This window comes from Ambystoma mexicanum, chromosome 2p (assembly GCF_040938575.1).
Source record: "Ambystoma mexicanum isolate Mex_15411 chromosome 2p, UKY_AmexF1_1, whole genome shotgun sequence".
Taxonomy (NCBI): Eukaryota; Metazoa; Chordata; class Amphibia; order Caudata; family Ambystomatidae; genus Ambystoma; species Ambystoma mexicanum.
Window position 1 is genome coordinate 64,046,417 of NC_090923.1, and position 16,244 is coordinate 64,062,660.

The 16,244-nt window shown below is 46.4% G+C and overlaps 1 protein-coding gene across 1 annotated transcript in view; it reads left to right on the forward strand.

Moving 5' to 3' along the window:
* The first annotated feature begins 777 nt into the window (after positions 1–777).
* Positions 778–16,244, forward strand: part of IL17RC (interleukin 17 receptor C) — a 220,000-nt gene continuing 204,533 nt past the window's right edge. The window contains exon 1 of the mRNA XM_069646179.1: positions 778–945. Coding sequence (XP_069502280.1) covers positions 778–945 — 168 coding nt within the window. The remainder of the gene's footprint in view (positions 946–16,244) is intronic.

The following is a 16,244-nucleotide window of genomic DNA, read 5'->3' on the forward strand; positions in this document are numbered from 1 at the left end:
TATCGATGAACTGTGAACGGTCATATCTGGGATTGCGTGGTTACAGTAGTCCACCTTGCAGAGGGGCCCCATTCATAAGGTTACAGAATGTGGCTTGCAGGTGACGGAGATTCTGATTGTGCCACAGCTCCAAGGGTGACCTGCTGCTTTAATCAGGAACGACAGAAGGATCCATTAACCAGAGAGACTCTTTGATCCACAACAGACAGGAGGATGGGTGGGACCGAGTATCACATGTTTTCACCCCTTTACCTTTCCTGTTGCAAAGCACTCTGGTTATGACCTCACGTATACAGATGATTGTTGGTGGGGACCGAGGATTGGTTCATTAAGGTAGGCTTGGACTACACCAATCACTGTGGCCCATTTGGCTTTAAAAAAGTGCTGAACCCCTCTTTTGGCAGATCATCTGAAGACTTCGCAAAAAGTAGCAAGAACTCCTCCTCATTGGGCCATGGCTGAAGACAGACTGCCTTACATCTTCCGCCAGTGAATGAAGGCGAGAACCTCCAAAGCGGAAAGCAAGATGCTCCCCTAAAGATCTCTGAGGGAACAGAGGGAGATGCTGAATATAGACGACCCTGCAGTCACTCCAGAACCAGTACCCAGCCAGTACACAGCATGCCCTGCTAGGCTCTACAGCAAGCTTCCTAAGTGGGAATTGGCAGAAGGTCCCTAAAATGGAAACAAAAGACAGGGCAGCTGCCTGCAACACACTCCTCAGCTGTGTGCCGTCCATCTTAAAGGACGACACAAGCCCATTGAAGAAGCTGGGACATGTGCATCGATGAGCATCTACCGACGTTTGCCTTGAAGGACATTTTTGAGCCAGTTGAGTTCCTCGAGTTGCAACCGACTGCAACGCTGACCGATGTTACGCTGCAGTCGATTAAAGACATCCGAGACATCTCGATCAGTGCTTCAGACCCACCAACCAGCACTGAGGCAATGATTCCTGACCCTGATGGGCTGTGTAGACTAGCCTGCAGCCGTTCGTCCAGCTTCGCTCGCTGAACTGTCTTGCCGCCTGATACCCGCAGCTGAAGCCAGTCTTAAACTCTGTCACAGACGCCTGCAAAGTGCACTGATGCCGACTCAAACCTGTTGAACACCAAAAACACCTACAGTACAAGGAACATTTTGGTTCTGGCTCCCTGGTCCTTTTGGGAAGGCCCCTAGAGGCATTTTAAGACCCATTGCTCCCTTAGCACTGGGGCCAAGTAACATTGAACTATTGTGGTTATTTACCATACCGACTACCCTTCTGTCAGCATCCAGTGTGCCTCCCTTTTCCTTCTTTGAAACTGTCCTCTGCATTCCTTTACAGGGTGGGTAGTATTTTGTAGTGTTGCTAGAAGTGTCTGTTTTGATAATAAACTAGACATTTTCATGCAACCTTGACTGGACTGTCCCTCTTATCATTGGGTAATAATTGTATATTCGCTGTGTTGCAACTAACCAACGATCCACGACCTTTCGGAGATACACCTGCCGTTCTGTCCACATTACCAAATTGGAAAATGAGGTTTATACATTTTCTTGTGTTTCCAGTCTGTTCAGATCCCTTCTGGTGTACTAGCGGTGTGGGGCTGATTGATGGTTTAGAAATCGATATTCATTCCTGGCCCACTTGTGCCCCAGAATTTGATTCGTCCAATGTGCTTTTAGTCTACTTGTAAAATGTGCAGTACTAAAATAGTACAATGTGCATGTCTAGATAAGATCTGTTTGTTCTATATAGCCTTGTCTATAATGCAGTCTGAGCTGCGGAGCAAAGGAGCACTGTCAAACACCAATTGTAAGACAATCAATGACTGGTGTGATGAAGAACCCGGCTTTTATCCTCAGATATTCAAGCATGGGGAAATGATGTCTATAGCTATTAGCCCAACGTCTGTAGTCCTACAGGGTTGGTGCAAACCTCAGCAAGGACCCAGGGCCGTTACCAGCCTGAAAGCCCCCGAACAAGGGGCCGATTGCTATTTGCACCCAGGGAGCAAATCGTTTTCATGGGTTTTGTTTGCCAGTAGATGGGCTCCGCTTATATTGCATCAGCCCAATCTCTCGTCAAAAAGAAGAAAAACAAAGATGATCGCCATCATAGTAAATAGAAAAGAGACTAAGGGCCTCATTACACGGATGGCGGTATTAGCACATGGACCAAGGTGCTATTAGCACCTTGGTCCATGCTATTAAAATACCGGCACCGCCTTGGTGGAAGGGGGAATTACCGCCCCATTCCAAGGTTGGCGGGGCGGTAATTCCCCCTTCCACCACTGCCCTTCCCCATTCCCATTTTTGCCCCATAGGGCATAATGGGAATGGGGAAGGTGCTAATTACGGCACCGCAATTTTGCGGTGCCGTAATTAGCACCAAGGTCCCTTAGCGGGTTGGTTTTTAACGCCTGCAAAAAGCAGGCGTTAAAGCACCAACCCGCTAAGGGACCTCGTAGTAAGGCGGTAATGGTTAACGGTCACCGTTACCATTAATGGTGACCGTTAACCATTACCGCCATCCGTGTAATGAGGCCCTAAGTCTCTTTGCTATTTCTATTGCAGACCGTGGATGGATGGGGATGGAGCAGAGCAGCCTGAGCAGAAAGCACTAGGCCAGCAGTTGTGTGGGCAGGTAGACAAGAGGGGTGCAGGATGTCACGGGGGAGTTGTATGTGCTAGTCTAGGGGACAAGAAGGGGTCAGCGGCCAATGCTGAAAAAAGATGGTGGCACTGGGGAAGGGGCTCAGGTGGCAGGTGGAACAAGGGAGACACTTGCAGTTTCCAATGCACATTTCCAGCCATCTGATTGGTTGAGCGCCCTTCCCTGGGTGCAAATGATTATATCCGACATTGCCACTGGAGGAGAAATCATAGAGGAAATAATCAAACCTTTGAATTGGTGTTTACTAAGAAGGGGGTCCCAGTAAAATAAATGGAACAGGAATATGATGGCCTTGGGCCACCTACTAAGGAGTGCAGTATTTATTGACCTAATGAATCCGATAGTTACACTTTTCATAATCCAGATTAAAGAAATATGGATAGCCACTCTTTGGTTGCTGTCAGTAATGTTTATCCCCCTCTCCTGCCCCCGCTCCGCGGTGTGTGTGTGTGGGGGTCATTTGGCAAGGCACTATCTCCTTACTAAATCCAGAAATTTCTCTGCATATAGTTCAGACGTTTCATGCACTTGCTGCAAAGCTCTGCAAATATCATGTGTGTAGCAGATATGATCCTAATCGGGCAATTCCGCGCATTTATGAACCCACGAGGCAAGGCTAAGCATGATAATAACACCACAAAGTCCCTCATTATGAATTATGTGGTGAAGAATGACCTCATTATTTGAGATGTGTGGCACATACACACACATATACATACACTTTTTGCCTAACATAGTTCTATAAGGATGTATATATTTGAGTGACACTATGGTATGGATACTTTTCAAGTTTTCTTTATAAAGCAGAGCATTGTTGAAAGCCAGACATGGGGGTGCGGAGAGTAAATGATGAGAAGGCAAGTAAGTCATGAGTATTTGCCCAGGATGTTGCAAGAGAGTTGGCAATCCTGGACACGGGTGCAGCTATTTTACCCTGATTGTGGCTGCTTTTCAGGTCACAAGTAAAGGGTATGTGGGTGCAGAGGGATGCTTTTTTTTCAGAGGGTGGGCACAACTTTTGGTTTTTCTGTTAGGTTGGCAAGCTTGCTCAAGTATTTGGTCACAGGATTTTACTCAGGTTGTTATGTTCCCAGTGCGGACGCTTACCCACAAGACGACAAGCACTTGTCTTGTATTGGGACTTTGTTTTTCAGGGAATATTTCAGTACAGATTGCTGGGTTTAAAAGGTGAGCACCTTCTATACTTTGCCAGCAAATTTATATGGAACATTTCCTCTCTCAGGTTCTTTTTCTGGTGTTCATTACTTTTTTTTTTTAAGTCTAATCGTATTCTGTCTTGTGCCCTTCAATGGAACTACATTTGTATATTTCTCTTTAAAAGTACCTGGGCATATGCTATTCTTGCAGCCGGTCATTTTTTCCCCTGTTTCCCTGCTGCTTGAATGCAGTTAGTTGGGGTTGTGCGATGACTCGCAACAGTCACCCAGAGACCGGACATAAAATAAGGGGCTGGCATCAAGCTGCTTAAGCAAAGTGTCTGATCCTTGGCAAATAATATAATGTTATGTTATGTTGGGGAAATTTGTTAAGCGCACGGTCACCCTAAGGTATCTTGGCGCTAGAGACAGGCATACATCAATAACCAGAAAAACACAAGAAACCCACTCCACCTAAAACAGGAATGTCATTACAGCCTTTCTAAAGGCCAGATGGTTGGGTAATTTTTTTATGGCCAACCGAAGCTCGTTCCATAATATAGCTGCTACTATGGAAAAAGCGCATCCTCCAATCCGCATAGGTCGGCTGGGGGCCACGACAAGCAGATCAGCAGATGTGGAGCGCAGCTGGCGGTTGGGATGGTAGCGTGTAAACTGTGCTCGGAGGAATTTCGCACACTGATCATGCAGCGCCCAATGGACGATGCTTAGAGCCTTGAACCTAATGCATTGAGTCACCAGCAACCAGTGAAGGGACCGCAGTACCGGGGAAATGTGGGCTCCATAAGGCGTACCTCTTGCCACACCAGCTGCTAAATTTTGCAGGCGTTGCAGCCGTTGAATCATCCTCTTTGGCTGCACCAGATAAAGAGAATTACAGTAGTCCAGCCGGGATAGTACCATAGCTGCCGCCACCGGCGGACAGGGAGGAGCAGCGATCATGGGAAGCACTTTCTTAAGTACTTTAAGCTGAAAGTGACTAGCTTGGCAGACGGTTGCTACTTGGCTGTCCAAGGATAGAGACGCTGACAGAACTACACCCAATTTTTTTACCTTCTTGCCTTCACTGCTGGGGCAGGAAAGGGCCCAAGAGAAGAAGGCCAGAAAGAGGATACCCAGAGTGAGGGATTGGGAGGACAACCCACCACCAACACCTCTGTCTTGTCTCCATACAACATAAGCCAGTTGTGGTTCAGTCAGTCCCGCACGGCCGTCAGGCACCTCTGCAAGCACAATGACATCTCAGCCTGATCAAGATCTCAATGGATCAGAATCTGAGTGTCGTCGGCATAGGAGTAGCACCCGACGCCGAAGGAGTGGATGAGACAAACAAGTTCCCGGATGTAAATATTGAATGGAATCGGAGACAAGGAGGAACCCTGCAGAACTCCACAGCTTAGATGACAGGGGGTAGAAAGAAAAGGGGGCATACAGAGAGTCTAAGTAAGATCCACCAGGAACGAAGTGAACCAGGCCAGTACCTGCCCAGATATAGCCATCTGGGCAAGACGAGACAACAGGATGGGGTGGTCGACCGTGTTGAATGTCACTGACAGATCTAATAAAATCAGGGCGTCCACCCCACCTGCGTCCACCAGCCTGGCCATATCGTCCTGGACAGAAACCAGTACACTCTGTGCCTCTACCATGTCTAAAGCCGGACTGCTCAGGTTCCAAGAGATGAGAAGATTCAAGAATCGTGGAGAGTGAGGGTGACACCAGGGTCTCAAGAAGCTTTGTGAGGAAAGGGAGAAGAGAAATAGGACACAAGTTAGCCAGAACAGTGGAATCAAATGATGGCTTCTTTAGAAGAGCAATAATCCTTGCATCTTTCAACTCTTGCGGGACCAGCCCAGACTGGCAGAGTTATTGGCAACCGTGATCTCCACCAGGAGATCTGGAGAGATCTTTTTCATGACGGCCAAAGGAACGGCATTAGAGGGAGAGCATGACTTGATCTTTTGAATAGCGAACATTACTGTTTCTTCCGAGAACCTCGGGAAAGACAACCACCTCGTAGAACCTACGGGGTCTACGGTTCAAAGTGAGCTATTCTCACTGCTGGGAGAGGTGTTTGCCACATTCAAAATATTCAGATGAATATTCAATCTTCGTAATAATAATTTGGGATAAGGCGTCACATAGCTCCTGAGTGGGTCTAGTTTACCAGATGAAGAGAGGGATTTAACTACCGAAAACGGAGCCTTGGGTTGGCATATAGACGACGCAATTTTCTCAGAAAGATACAATATTTGGGCTGCTTTAATAGCTGCCGAATAGGCTGCCAAGCAGGCCTTGCATAGTGCTCCAAGAGTGGGGTCATAGGCTTTACGCCATTTATGCTTGGCCCGTCTCAATTTTAGCTGTGCAGCCTTAAGACGGTCTGAAAACCAAGGCTCTGAGGGCAGCCGGGCTACCATATCTGCTACCTCATGCAGTGCTTGAGAGGGCAGAGAAAGGGAGGTCTTCCATTTAGCAGTAACCAACGTAATGTCACTGCGCATTGCTTAAAGGAAATTGAGTTCTCAATGTGCATAACAATACCACTGTGAAAACAGGTCACAATCAGTCTGTGATTGATGAACGCCTTTGAGCGATGGTTGTATTAAAGTGGATTTCGTGATTAACCGCTCAAATCTGGGCAGATGTTATTCTTGCAGCTGGTCTTGAGTCATATTACCCTTCTCATGCCTGTTAAACTTCATACCCGACAATTTTTGAAAACGCTGGAAAAACACCAACGGGAGTGAAAAAAAAACAAAATATTGAAACCAGGAACCCCTATTTGTTATTTCAACTGCGGCTATGGCAAAAGAATAATTTAAAAAAAATGTTTTTATTAATTTTAACAGAAAGTTAGGTTGGGGTGAAAAAATAACTGACCATGGTTCTGGTAGTGATTTAAAATGGACAGTGGGCATGGCCATAGGCCATGGCTAGTGGCCAAATAGTGATTTTAAAAACACTGGCCCAGGCCAAAGCCATGGCTAGTGGTAAACAGTGTTTTAAAATCAACATTGTGCAAGGCTAATGGCCTGGTAGTGATTTAAAAATTCCAGGGGCACGGCCGGAGCCCATGTCCACTGGCTATGGTCAAAGACCATGGCTAGCAGTCTGGAAGTATTTTAAAACGGACAGTGGGCATGGCCAAACGCGATGGCCAATGGTGCAGAAAAAAATCTATGGAATAACAAAACCCTTGAAATTCAATGGCCTAATGTTAGTTAATGATCAGCGAAGGTAAAAATGTATCACAACACAACCCCTGAAATTCAATGCATTGGGGAAACTCGTGACAAGATTAACTCGGTGCTTTCCCATTGCAAAGCCCAAGAGGACCTATTTATTAGAAGAGAAGGGATTCACAATGCCATAGAAAATTACCTTATAGGGAATGTAGTATTATAGGGGAGATCAACGAGAACGCGCCGAGTTAAGACGCTCCTGAGTGCCCGTGTGTGTGTGTGTGATTCTTTTCCTGCTTGTTTCTGCATTTTGTGAAAGGGTTCCAGGAAATATGAACAGATGAGGTTTATCTGATTCCAAGCTTCAGATTTCCTGGGGAGGTCAGTTTAGGAGGCGGGGGGGGGGGGGGCAGATAGGGCAAAGGTGAACTCAGACCGGCTATCTGGAAGGTGGCACACATGCCTGGTCTGGAGCTGAGCTGAGGTCCATGAGGGACACTCATGAAAGGCTGGCAGGCGATGGGTGAAAAAGAAGACCTGGGCCGGAAGGCCTTGCTGTAGGGAGGGGCCAGCGGAGCGGTGGGGGTGGGCTCTTGCTGTTCCTGGAGTGGGTGGGGGTGATGGACATCAATCACTTGATGTATTAGCACATTGTTTCGGGCATTCTAGTTTGTAAAGCTTGACGGAAGTGAACCCATGCAACCTTTTTACCACAACCAAGGGTGTGTGTTGCACAATTCCACTAATATCACACCAGGCAATCTTGACAACGTATGTGTGGTAGGAATTCCTGCTGCAGTGAGGGTCCGTGCAGGGGCTAGGGCCACCTCGTCCTGCACATGTAGGCATTTGCAGCCTGTTGCATAAACCTTTTTCGTGTGGTTTGCAGTCAGATTTTGGTAGTCAATTTCAAGAAACCAAATTACCTTATGACGTTCCATAAAGAGTATACATGAGAACGGGAAGGGTAGAGAGGAGAGGGTAACAGAGGGTAAAAAGCAAGGAGTATAACAAATGTGAAAGGGGGAGGAACGGGAAGGCTGGAGAGGAGAGGGTAACAGATGGTAAAAAGCAAGGAGTATAACAAATGTGAAAGGGGGAGGAACGGGTGGGGTAGAGAGGAGAGGGTAAAAGATGGTAAAAAGCAAGGAGTATAACAAATGTGAAAGGGGGAGGAACGGGAAGGCTAGAGAGGAGAGGGTAACAGATGGTAAAAAGCAAGGAGTATAACAAATGTGAAAGGGGGAGGAACGGGTGGGGTGGAGAGGAGAGGGTAACAGATGGTAAAAAGCAAGGAGTATAACAAATGTGAAAGGGGGAGGAACGGGTGGGGTAGAGAGGAGAGGGTAAAAGATGGTAAAAAGCAAGGAGTATAACAAATGTGAAAGGGGGAGGAACGGGTGGGGTGGAGAGGAGAGGGTAACAGATGGTAAAAAGCAAGGAGTATAACAAATGTGAAAGGGGGAGGAACGGGAAGGCTAGAGAGGAGAGGGTAACAGATGGTAAAAAGCAAGGAGTATAACAAATGTGAAAGGGGGAGGAACGGGTGGGGTGGAGAGGAGAGGGTAACAGATGGTAAAAAGCAAGGAGTATAACAAATGTGAAAGGGGGAGGAACGGGAAGGCTAGAGAGGAGAGGGTAACAGATGGTAAAAAGCAAGGAGTATAACACATGTGAAAGGGGAGGAACGGGTGGGGTGGAGAGGAGAGGGTAACAGATGGTAAAAAGCAAGGAGTATAACAAATGTGAAAGGGGGAGGAACGGGTGGGGTGGAGAGGAGAGGGTAACAGATGGTAAAAAGCAAGGAGTATAACAAATGTGAAAGGGGGAGGAACGGGAAGGCTAGAGAGGAGAGGGTAACAGATGGTAAAAAGCAAGGAGTATAACAAATGTGAAAGGGGGAGGAACGGGTGGGGTGGAGAGGAGAGGGTAACAGATGGTAAAAAGCAAGGAGTATAACAAATGTGAAAGGGGGAGGAACGGGTGGGGTGGAGAGGAGAGGGTAACAGATGGTAAAAAAGCAAGGAGTATAACAAATGTGAAAGGGTGAGGAACGGGTGGGGTGGAGAGGAGAGGGTAACAGATGGTAAAAAGCAAGGAGTATAACAAATGTGAAAGGGGGAGGAACGGGTGGGGTGGAGAGGAGAGGGTAACAGATGGTAAAAAAGCAAGGAGTATAACAAATGTGAAAGGGGAGGAACGGGTGGGTTGGAGAGGAGAGGGTAACAGATGGTAAAAAGCAAGGAGTATAACAAATGTGAAAGGGGGACGAACGGGTGGGGTGGAGAGGAGAGGGTAACAGATGGTAAAAAGCAAGGAGTATAACAAATGTGAAAGGGTGAGGAACGGGTGGGGTGGAGAGGAGAGGGTAACAGATGGTAAAAAGCAAGGAGTATAACAAATGTGAAAGGGGGAGGAACGGGAAGGCTAGAGAGGAGAGGGTAACAGATGGTAAAAAGCAAGGAGTATAACAAATGTGAAAGGGGGAGGAACGGGTGGGGTGGAGAGGAGAGGGTAACAGATGGTAAAAAGCAAGGAGTATAACAAATGTGAAAGGGGGAGGAACGGGAAGGCTAGAGAGGAGAGGGTAACAGATGGTAAAAAGCAAGGAGTATAACAAATGTGAAAGGGGAGGAACGGGTGGGGTGGAGAGGAGAGGGTAACAGATGGTAAAAAGCAAGGAGTATAACAAATGTGAAAGGGGGACGAACGGGTGGGGTGGAGAGGAGAGGGTAACAGATGGTAAAAAGCAAGGAGTATAACAAATGTGAAAGGGTGAGGAACGGGTGGGGTGGAGAGGAGAGGGTAACAGATGGTAAAAAGCAAGGAGTATAACAAATGTGAAAGGGGGAGGAACGGGAAGGCTAGAGAGGAGAGGGTAACAGATGGTAAAAAGCAAGGAGTATAACAAATGTGAAAGGGGGAGGAACGGGTGGGGTGGAGAGGAGAGGGTAACAGATGGTAAAAAGCAATGAGAATAACAAATGTGAAAGGGGGAGGAACGGGTGGGGTGGAGAGGAGAGGGTAACAGATGGTAAAAAAGCAAGGAGTATAACAAATGTGAAAGGGGGAGGAACGGGTGGAGAGGAGAGGGTAACAGATGGTAAAAAGCAAGGAGTATAACAAATGTGAAAGGGGGAGGAACGGGTGGGGTGGAGAGGAGAGGGTAACAGATGGTAAAAAGCAAGGAGTATAACAAATGTGAAAGGGGAGGAACGGGTGGGGTGGAGAGGAGAGGGTAACAGATGGTAAAAAGCAAGGAGTATAACAAATGTGAAAGGGGGAGGAACGGGAAGGGTAGAGAGGAGAGGGTAACAGATGGTAAAAAGCAAGGAGTATAACAAATGTGAAAGGGGGAGGAACGGGAAGGCTAGAGAGGAGAGGGTAACAGATGGTAAAAAGCAAGGAGTATAACAAATGTGAAAGGGGGAGGAACGGGTGGGGTGGAGAGGAGAGGGTAACAGATGGTAAAAAGCAAGGAGTATAACAAATGTGAAAGGGGGAGGAACGGGTGGGGTGGAGAGGAGAGGGTAACAGATGGTAAAAAAGCAAGGAGTATAACAAGTGTTAAAGGGGGAGGAACGGGTGGGGTGGAGAGGAGAGGGTAACAGATGGTAAAAAGCAAGGAGTATAACAAATGTGAAAGGGGGAGGAACGGGTGGGGTGGAGAGGAGAGGGTAACAGATGGTAAAAAAGCAAGGAGTATAACAAATGTGAAAGGGGGAGGAACGGGTGGGGTGGAGAGGAGAGGGTAACAGATGGTAAAAAGCAAGGAGTATAACAAATGTGAAAGGGGGAGGAACGGGAAGGGTAGAGAGGAGAGGGTAACAGATGGTAAAAAGCAAGGAGTATAACAAATGTGAAAGGGGGAGGAACGGGTGGGGTGGAGAGGAGAGGGTAACAGATGGTAAAAAGCAATGAGAATAACAAATGTGAAAGGGGGAGGAACGGGTGGGGTGGAGAGGAGAGGGTAACAGATGGTAAAAAAGCAAGGAGTATAACAAATGTGAAAGGGGGAGGAACGGGTGGGGTGGAGAGGAGAGGGTAACAGATGGTAAAAAAGCAAGGAGTATAACAAATGTGAAAGGGGGAGGAACGGGTGGGGTGGAGAGGAGAGGGTAACAGATGGTAAAAAGCAAGGAGTATAACAAATGTGAAAGGGGGAGGAACGGGTGGGGTGAACATTGAGTTTGGGGTGGACAACACTATAAAGAAAATAAGAGAAAATGCTGTCAAAACAGGAAGCTCGACATTTGCACATTTTTCAGGGAGTTACGAAAATGAAAAATGTGCACTTGTGAACTACAGCCGTTTGGGACTTTGACTGCATGGGCCAGCGCTAGAAGGAGTCAATGGTCCGTGTTATTGTTATTCTATTCCCCAGTGCGCTCGTGCCATGCTAAATAATTTGACAACTTTGGTTGCTAAAACAGAACGTTTAGTACTTGTTTTAAAGTCGTGTTTAGTTTAGAAAACAGTTTCTAAAGTATTAAGTTCATTGTATTCATTGAAAAAAGCAGGTATTGGTATCATTTCATTAAAATGATTGTGATCAGGCCTACAGGTGTTTCGCTCAGTGAGCTTCCTCAGGGCCTATCTTCGATTAACGTGAGCCTTATTATTCGAATTTCACATGGTGGTGTCATTTTTATGGAAATTTTTTTTGATTAGAGACGGGCTGCAGTAGTCCCCTTAGAGCAGGGTTCTGCAACTTTTGGCTTTCCAGGTGCTTTGGACTACAACCCCCATCAGCCATATCTGGCAAACTCAATGCTGAGAGATCATGGGAATTGTAGTCCAAAACATCTGGGGAGCCACAGTTTGCAGACCACTGCCTTAGGTACGATCATTGTCACGTGTTCAGTATCTTGATGACGTAGCTTGCAATGCATTCTTCGTGGAGGTACATATATATATATATATATATATATATATATATATATATATGCTCTGCCTGGTAGGTTTTGTGCTCTGTAGAGCTCAGTTGTTGTCTCTACCTATTGTGCCTGCGACCTCTGAATTTACTGTCAAGTGTGGCTTTAACGGCGTGCTGGCAAGATCCTCCCTACCCCCTTGCGGGCACCTGTACATTCCGTGGTCTGCTTACCCTGTGGTACGGAGCCCGTATAGAATGTCTTCATTTTTAAGGACACACGCTGTTCCCTCTTCTGCCGAGAAACCTGTTGGGCAGCTGCTCGCTCCTGGCTGAACTCTTTCGTCTGAAAGCGTCTTAGCGTTTTATGACACCCGTAGCTGCCCTTCTAGCTGGCAGTGTTGCACAGCATCCAGTACTTTTTTTTTTTTTTTTTAACATGCGTGCTTTGTATTTGATAGAACGTGACAGTTTCGTGCACCTGTCGTGGGTCTTTGACAGTTGCTTGGATGTGAAGCAGGTGTTTGGGGATTTCCACCTGAAATGAGGCATGGCTGGCATTTCCAGAGAAGAAACGACAACGTTTTTTTCGTAGGGTTTTCGGAGCGGCAAATACGCGACCTGACCTCTCGCTGCTGGAGGGAACTTCCCCAAGATCACATGTCTTCCAACAGTGATCCAAGATTTGTATATATCAAGTTCTAAACACAATGGACCGATCCATATATATATTTTTTTTTTTTGCAGGATAGAAAGAACTCACTCCTGGAAAAAGTGTTGTTACACAGAATTCACACAATGTCTCACACGTGATTCATACAATGCTTTTCGACTTTTGATTGGATTTCGTTGGGACCATAAAAAGTGGGTGTTCCCAGGACTGGTTAGAGAATTGTGGGTGTGTCTAAGGGAGATCTGAATAGGGAAGAGGTACACACCCACAAACATGCAACGTAATGTGCATTCACAAATCTTTAAAATTGTCTTAGAAACATTTCTGAACTTTTCAGGTGTCAGTCTTGGATGGGAGGAGTAGAAGGGGGAGGGGAAAGTCTTCACTTTGTGATTTTCCTGAATACAGTTTCTACCTCCAATGAGTAAAGTTTTCGAATATGTTCAGCTTATTTCAGATTTGAGACCCATAAAACCAATACATAACGCAAGCAAAAATACACTTACCTCTTGTAAAATGATAATAACTTAGCTTCTATCTCCCATAAAGTACCTGCAGTGTTACCATAATGGCATGCAGATACAAAGTAGAAAAGATAGCAGTACAATAAATGAATTTTGTGTGTATATATATATATCCCTATGAGGTACAATACTGCGCTATCGTAATGACTGCAGGAAATGAATCTTCCCTTCTCAAGCTCTGCCTAGAAGAATTGGGCTGTAACTCCCAGGATCTCGCGCCATTGACTGTGCTGGTTGGGGCTGATGGAAGTTGTAGTCCAAAACATCTGGCGAGCCAAAGGTTGCAGGCCGCTGCTTCAGAGCATGGAAATAGCCACTCTTTCCTAATATCCGCGTGACGGGGTAGAGTCGCAAACATGTATGCTGTGTTCTCTCCACGCTTTGTGATCCATGCATTTATCTGATCTCCTCTGCAATGAGGGGAGATGTCCACAAGGGGCAGAACATTCTGGAGAAATGGTGGGAATAATCTATTTATAGATGGAGACCCAATTCCATCCAGGTCTGCAGCCTACAAAATAGATGTCTGGTATCTAGGTAATTTCCAAGAAGTAACTTTTTCGATCATCGTACTCTGTTGGCCATGTCCGAATGAGCCCAGTTGCCACATTGAGACTACACTGGCACTATTGTCTAGCTTTCTAAGGGCTCTTGGCCATCTGAGGAGAATCTCTAAATCCAGAGATCTGAGTACATGCCTCATGTAGAACTACTCAGGACCAAGAATAAACCTCAGGTAATGGAATACAGGCAATCGGGTCCCCTCTGGCGGGTAACCAATCTTAATAAGGAGTGTGTTTACTGAGCCGAGGGGAGTAAGGATAGCTCAGGGGCAACGCGTTTGTCTTGGAAACAACGCAGCGCAACACAGGTTCGAATCCAGAACCCGCCCTTAGAAACCGCTCCTTGGTATTAAGCGCGTTATAAAAAGCACAATTAGAATTATTATTATTCTAGATAGGACATGTAAAGGAAAAAGAACATATTTTTCCACTAACTCTGGGTCCGGCTACGATCGGAGTGGAAAGACTGTATGCAAATGTGTGAGATGCGCAGAGCGAGAAGGCATTTGCAGTGAGAACTTGTGAAGTAAGTGGCACTGAATTTAATGAATGATTTTTTATATAATCTATTCTCTTTTTTTGTTCCTTATGGTGCAAACCCAGCTCGAGATCAGTGGACTGTTTCTGAACAGGAGGAGGCCAGGATAGGGCGTGTTATTGTATACAATACTGTGGGTGGGGGAGCGCATGGCAGGATTGTTGGAAGAGCCACGTGTTTAGTGATTTGCAGAACTGGAAAATGGTGGTGGCATTTCAAGCCACAGCTGGCATTGAATTCCAGAGGGTTGGGGCGTGGCAGGAGGACGACTGCTCAAGAGTCTTCTCTTAATGGGCAAGCTGAAACTCCAAACTTTCTATAGTATTGCTGCGTGAGGTGCAAGCGCCTACAGAGTTGTGGCGTTTAGCTGGCAAGTGTGTCGGCATTCTGTTTGAGACGGCTCCACAGGTGGTACATGCAGCTGTGACTATGATCCTGTGGGGGAGGGGAAGTGGGAGCCAGTTGATCTTGCACACTGCAGGAGAGAAACCGTTGACTGTGCAGTTCCCTGTAATTCTTCCGGCTGTCCTATGGTGAGCTGCCTTCAGGCCGCCCAGGTGCACGGCTGAAAGACCAGTAAGATCACAAGAGCGTGGACTACCGTGCAGAAGTCATACAGGGGATGCAGAGTTTGATGTTGCGGAATGTGTGGATCTGTAAACATGCGGTTTGTGCCCATTTGACTATGTGCGTTTAGAAGGAAGGGCTACTATCAACAATGTAGCCCGTGGGTTTGGCTGAGTACAAATGCTGTGTGGTGAATCCTTCAAGGTGCATGTCAACCAGCCAGTGTTGCATGCCTACTTGTTTGGTAGGGGGATCGATGAGGATGAATTCGGTCTTGGTGGCTTTCAGTTTGAGATAGGCATTTGACATGTTTAAGGGTAGCCAGGCATTAGTAGAGGCGAGTGATGTCTTGAGGGACGCTGACCCTAAGGTACAGCTTGCTATTGGATGACTTTGTTGGGTATTTAAGGGAATTTCCAAGGTTTCCAGGTATACATTGAAGACCTTTGGGGAGAGGATGGGACCTTGCGGGAACCCACATGGGGCTGGGAGTCGGTTGGATCTGACTGAGTCCATCTGTACAACATGGTGTCTGCCGGATACGCAAGATGCAAACAGTTTAGGTCCGTTCCAGAGAATCCCATCTAGTTCGTGAGGAGGAAGAGAAGGAGGAGAGTTAGGTGGTTGACTGTTAGAGAAGACTAGTAGACACAAGTCCCCTGTGTCAGTATTTGCAGCGCATCGTCCACAACTTGGATGGTTGCATTCTCAAAGGTGTTTAATGAGGGAGGAGGCCAGGAGGAAATTGGCTGTGTACGCACTAGCTTTGAGGGATGAGAGATCCTCTGAGCTGCGATTCTTTCGCCACCGCTTTTCAAGGAATCTGATCAAGCATTTGTTGGTGGCATTCTCGAGTGTCTGACATGGAGTAGGTTATTCCATATCACAACACAAATGTAGTATGTTAGACAGTTTTTTGACTTAGATTCAACTATGATGGGTTTCCCAACCGGAGTAAGTTACACCTGGTTTCTTTGTCAATACTGTCTTGAAAAGTACACTACTAAAAGTTACCTGTAGTGACTTAGACATTATGTTTGGTGAATCGACCCGTATGGACTGTACAGAGAGCAGAAAGACTGTCGCACCACAGTGCCGATGTCCTCTGCGTCTTATGGAGACACTAGATCAGGTGCACTATTGACTTACCCACTTGAGTACGTCTTTCTGTCCGAACATGCACACATCTACTTTGCCCGACTACTCAGAGGCCTGAAGGATTGGTGCCGAGTCTGTCGCCAAAAAACGAGCCTTGAGCATTAAAGACGTTTAAAACTTATTTCAATACTGCTTAGTGGAATTATATGAAAGGAACACTACTCCCCACATCACACAATATTTAGTTAAACGTAATGAGAATGAGACAAAAGTAAGTTACAAAGCACCAAGGATAATATTAGATTTAAATCCAATGTACACCTTGAACAGTGCCTCGATGCCTGATGGTTTTGAATGCTCTATAACTGAAAAAATAAATAAGTCAA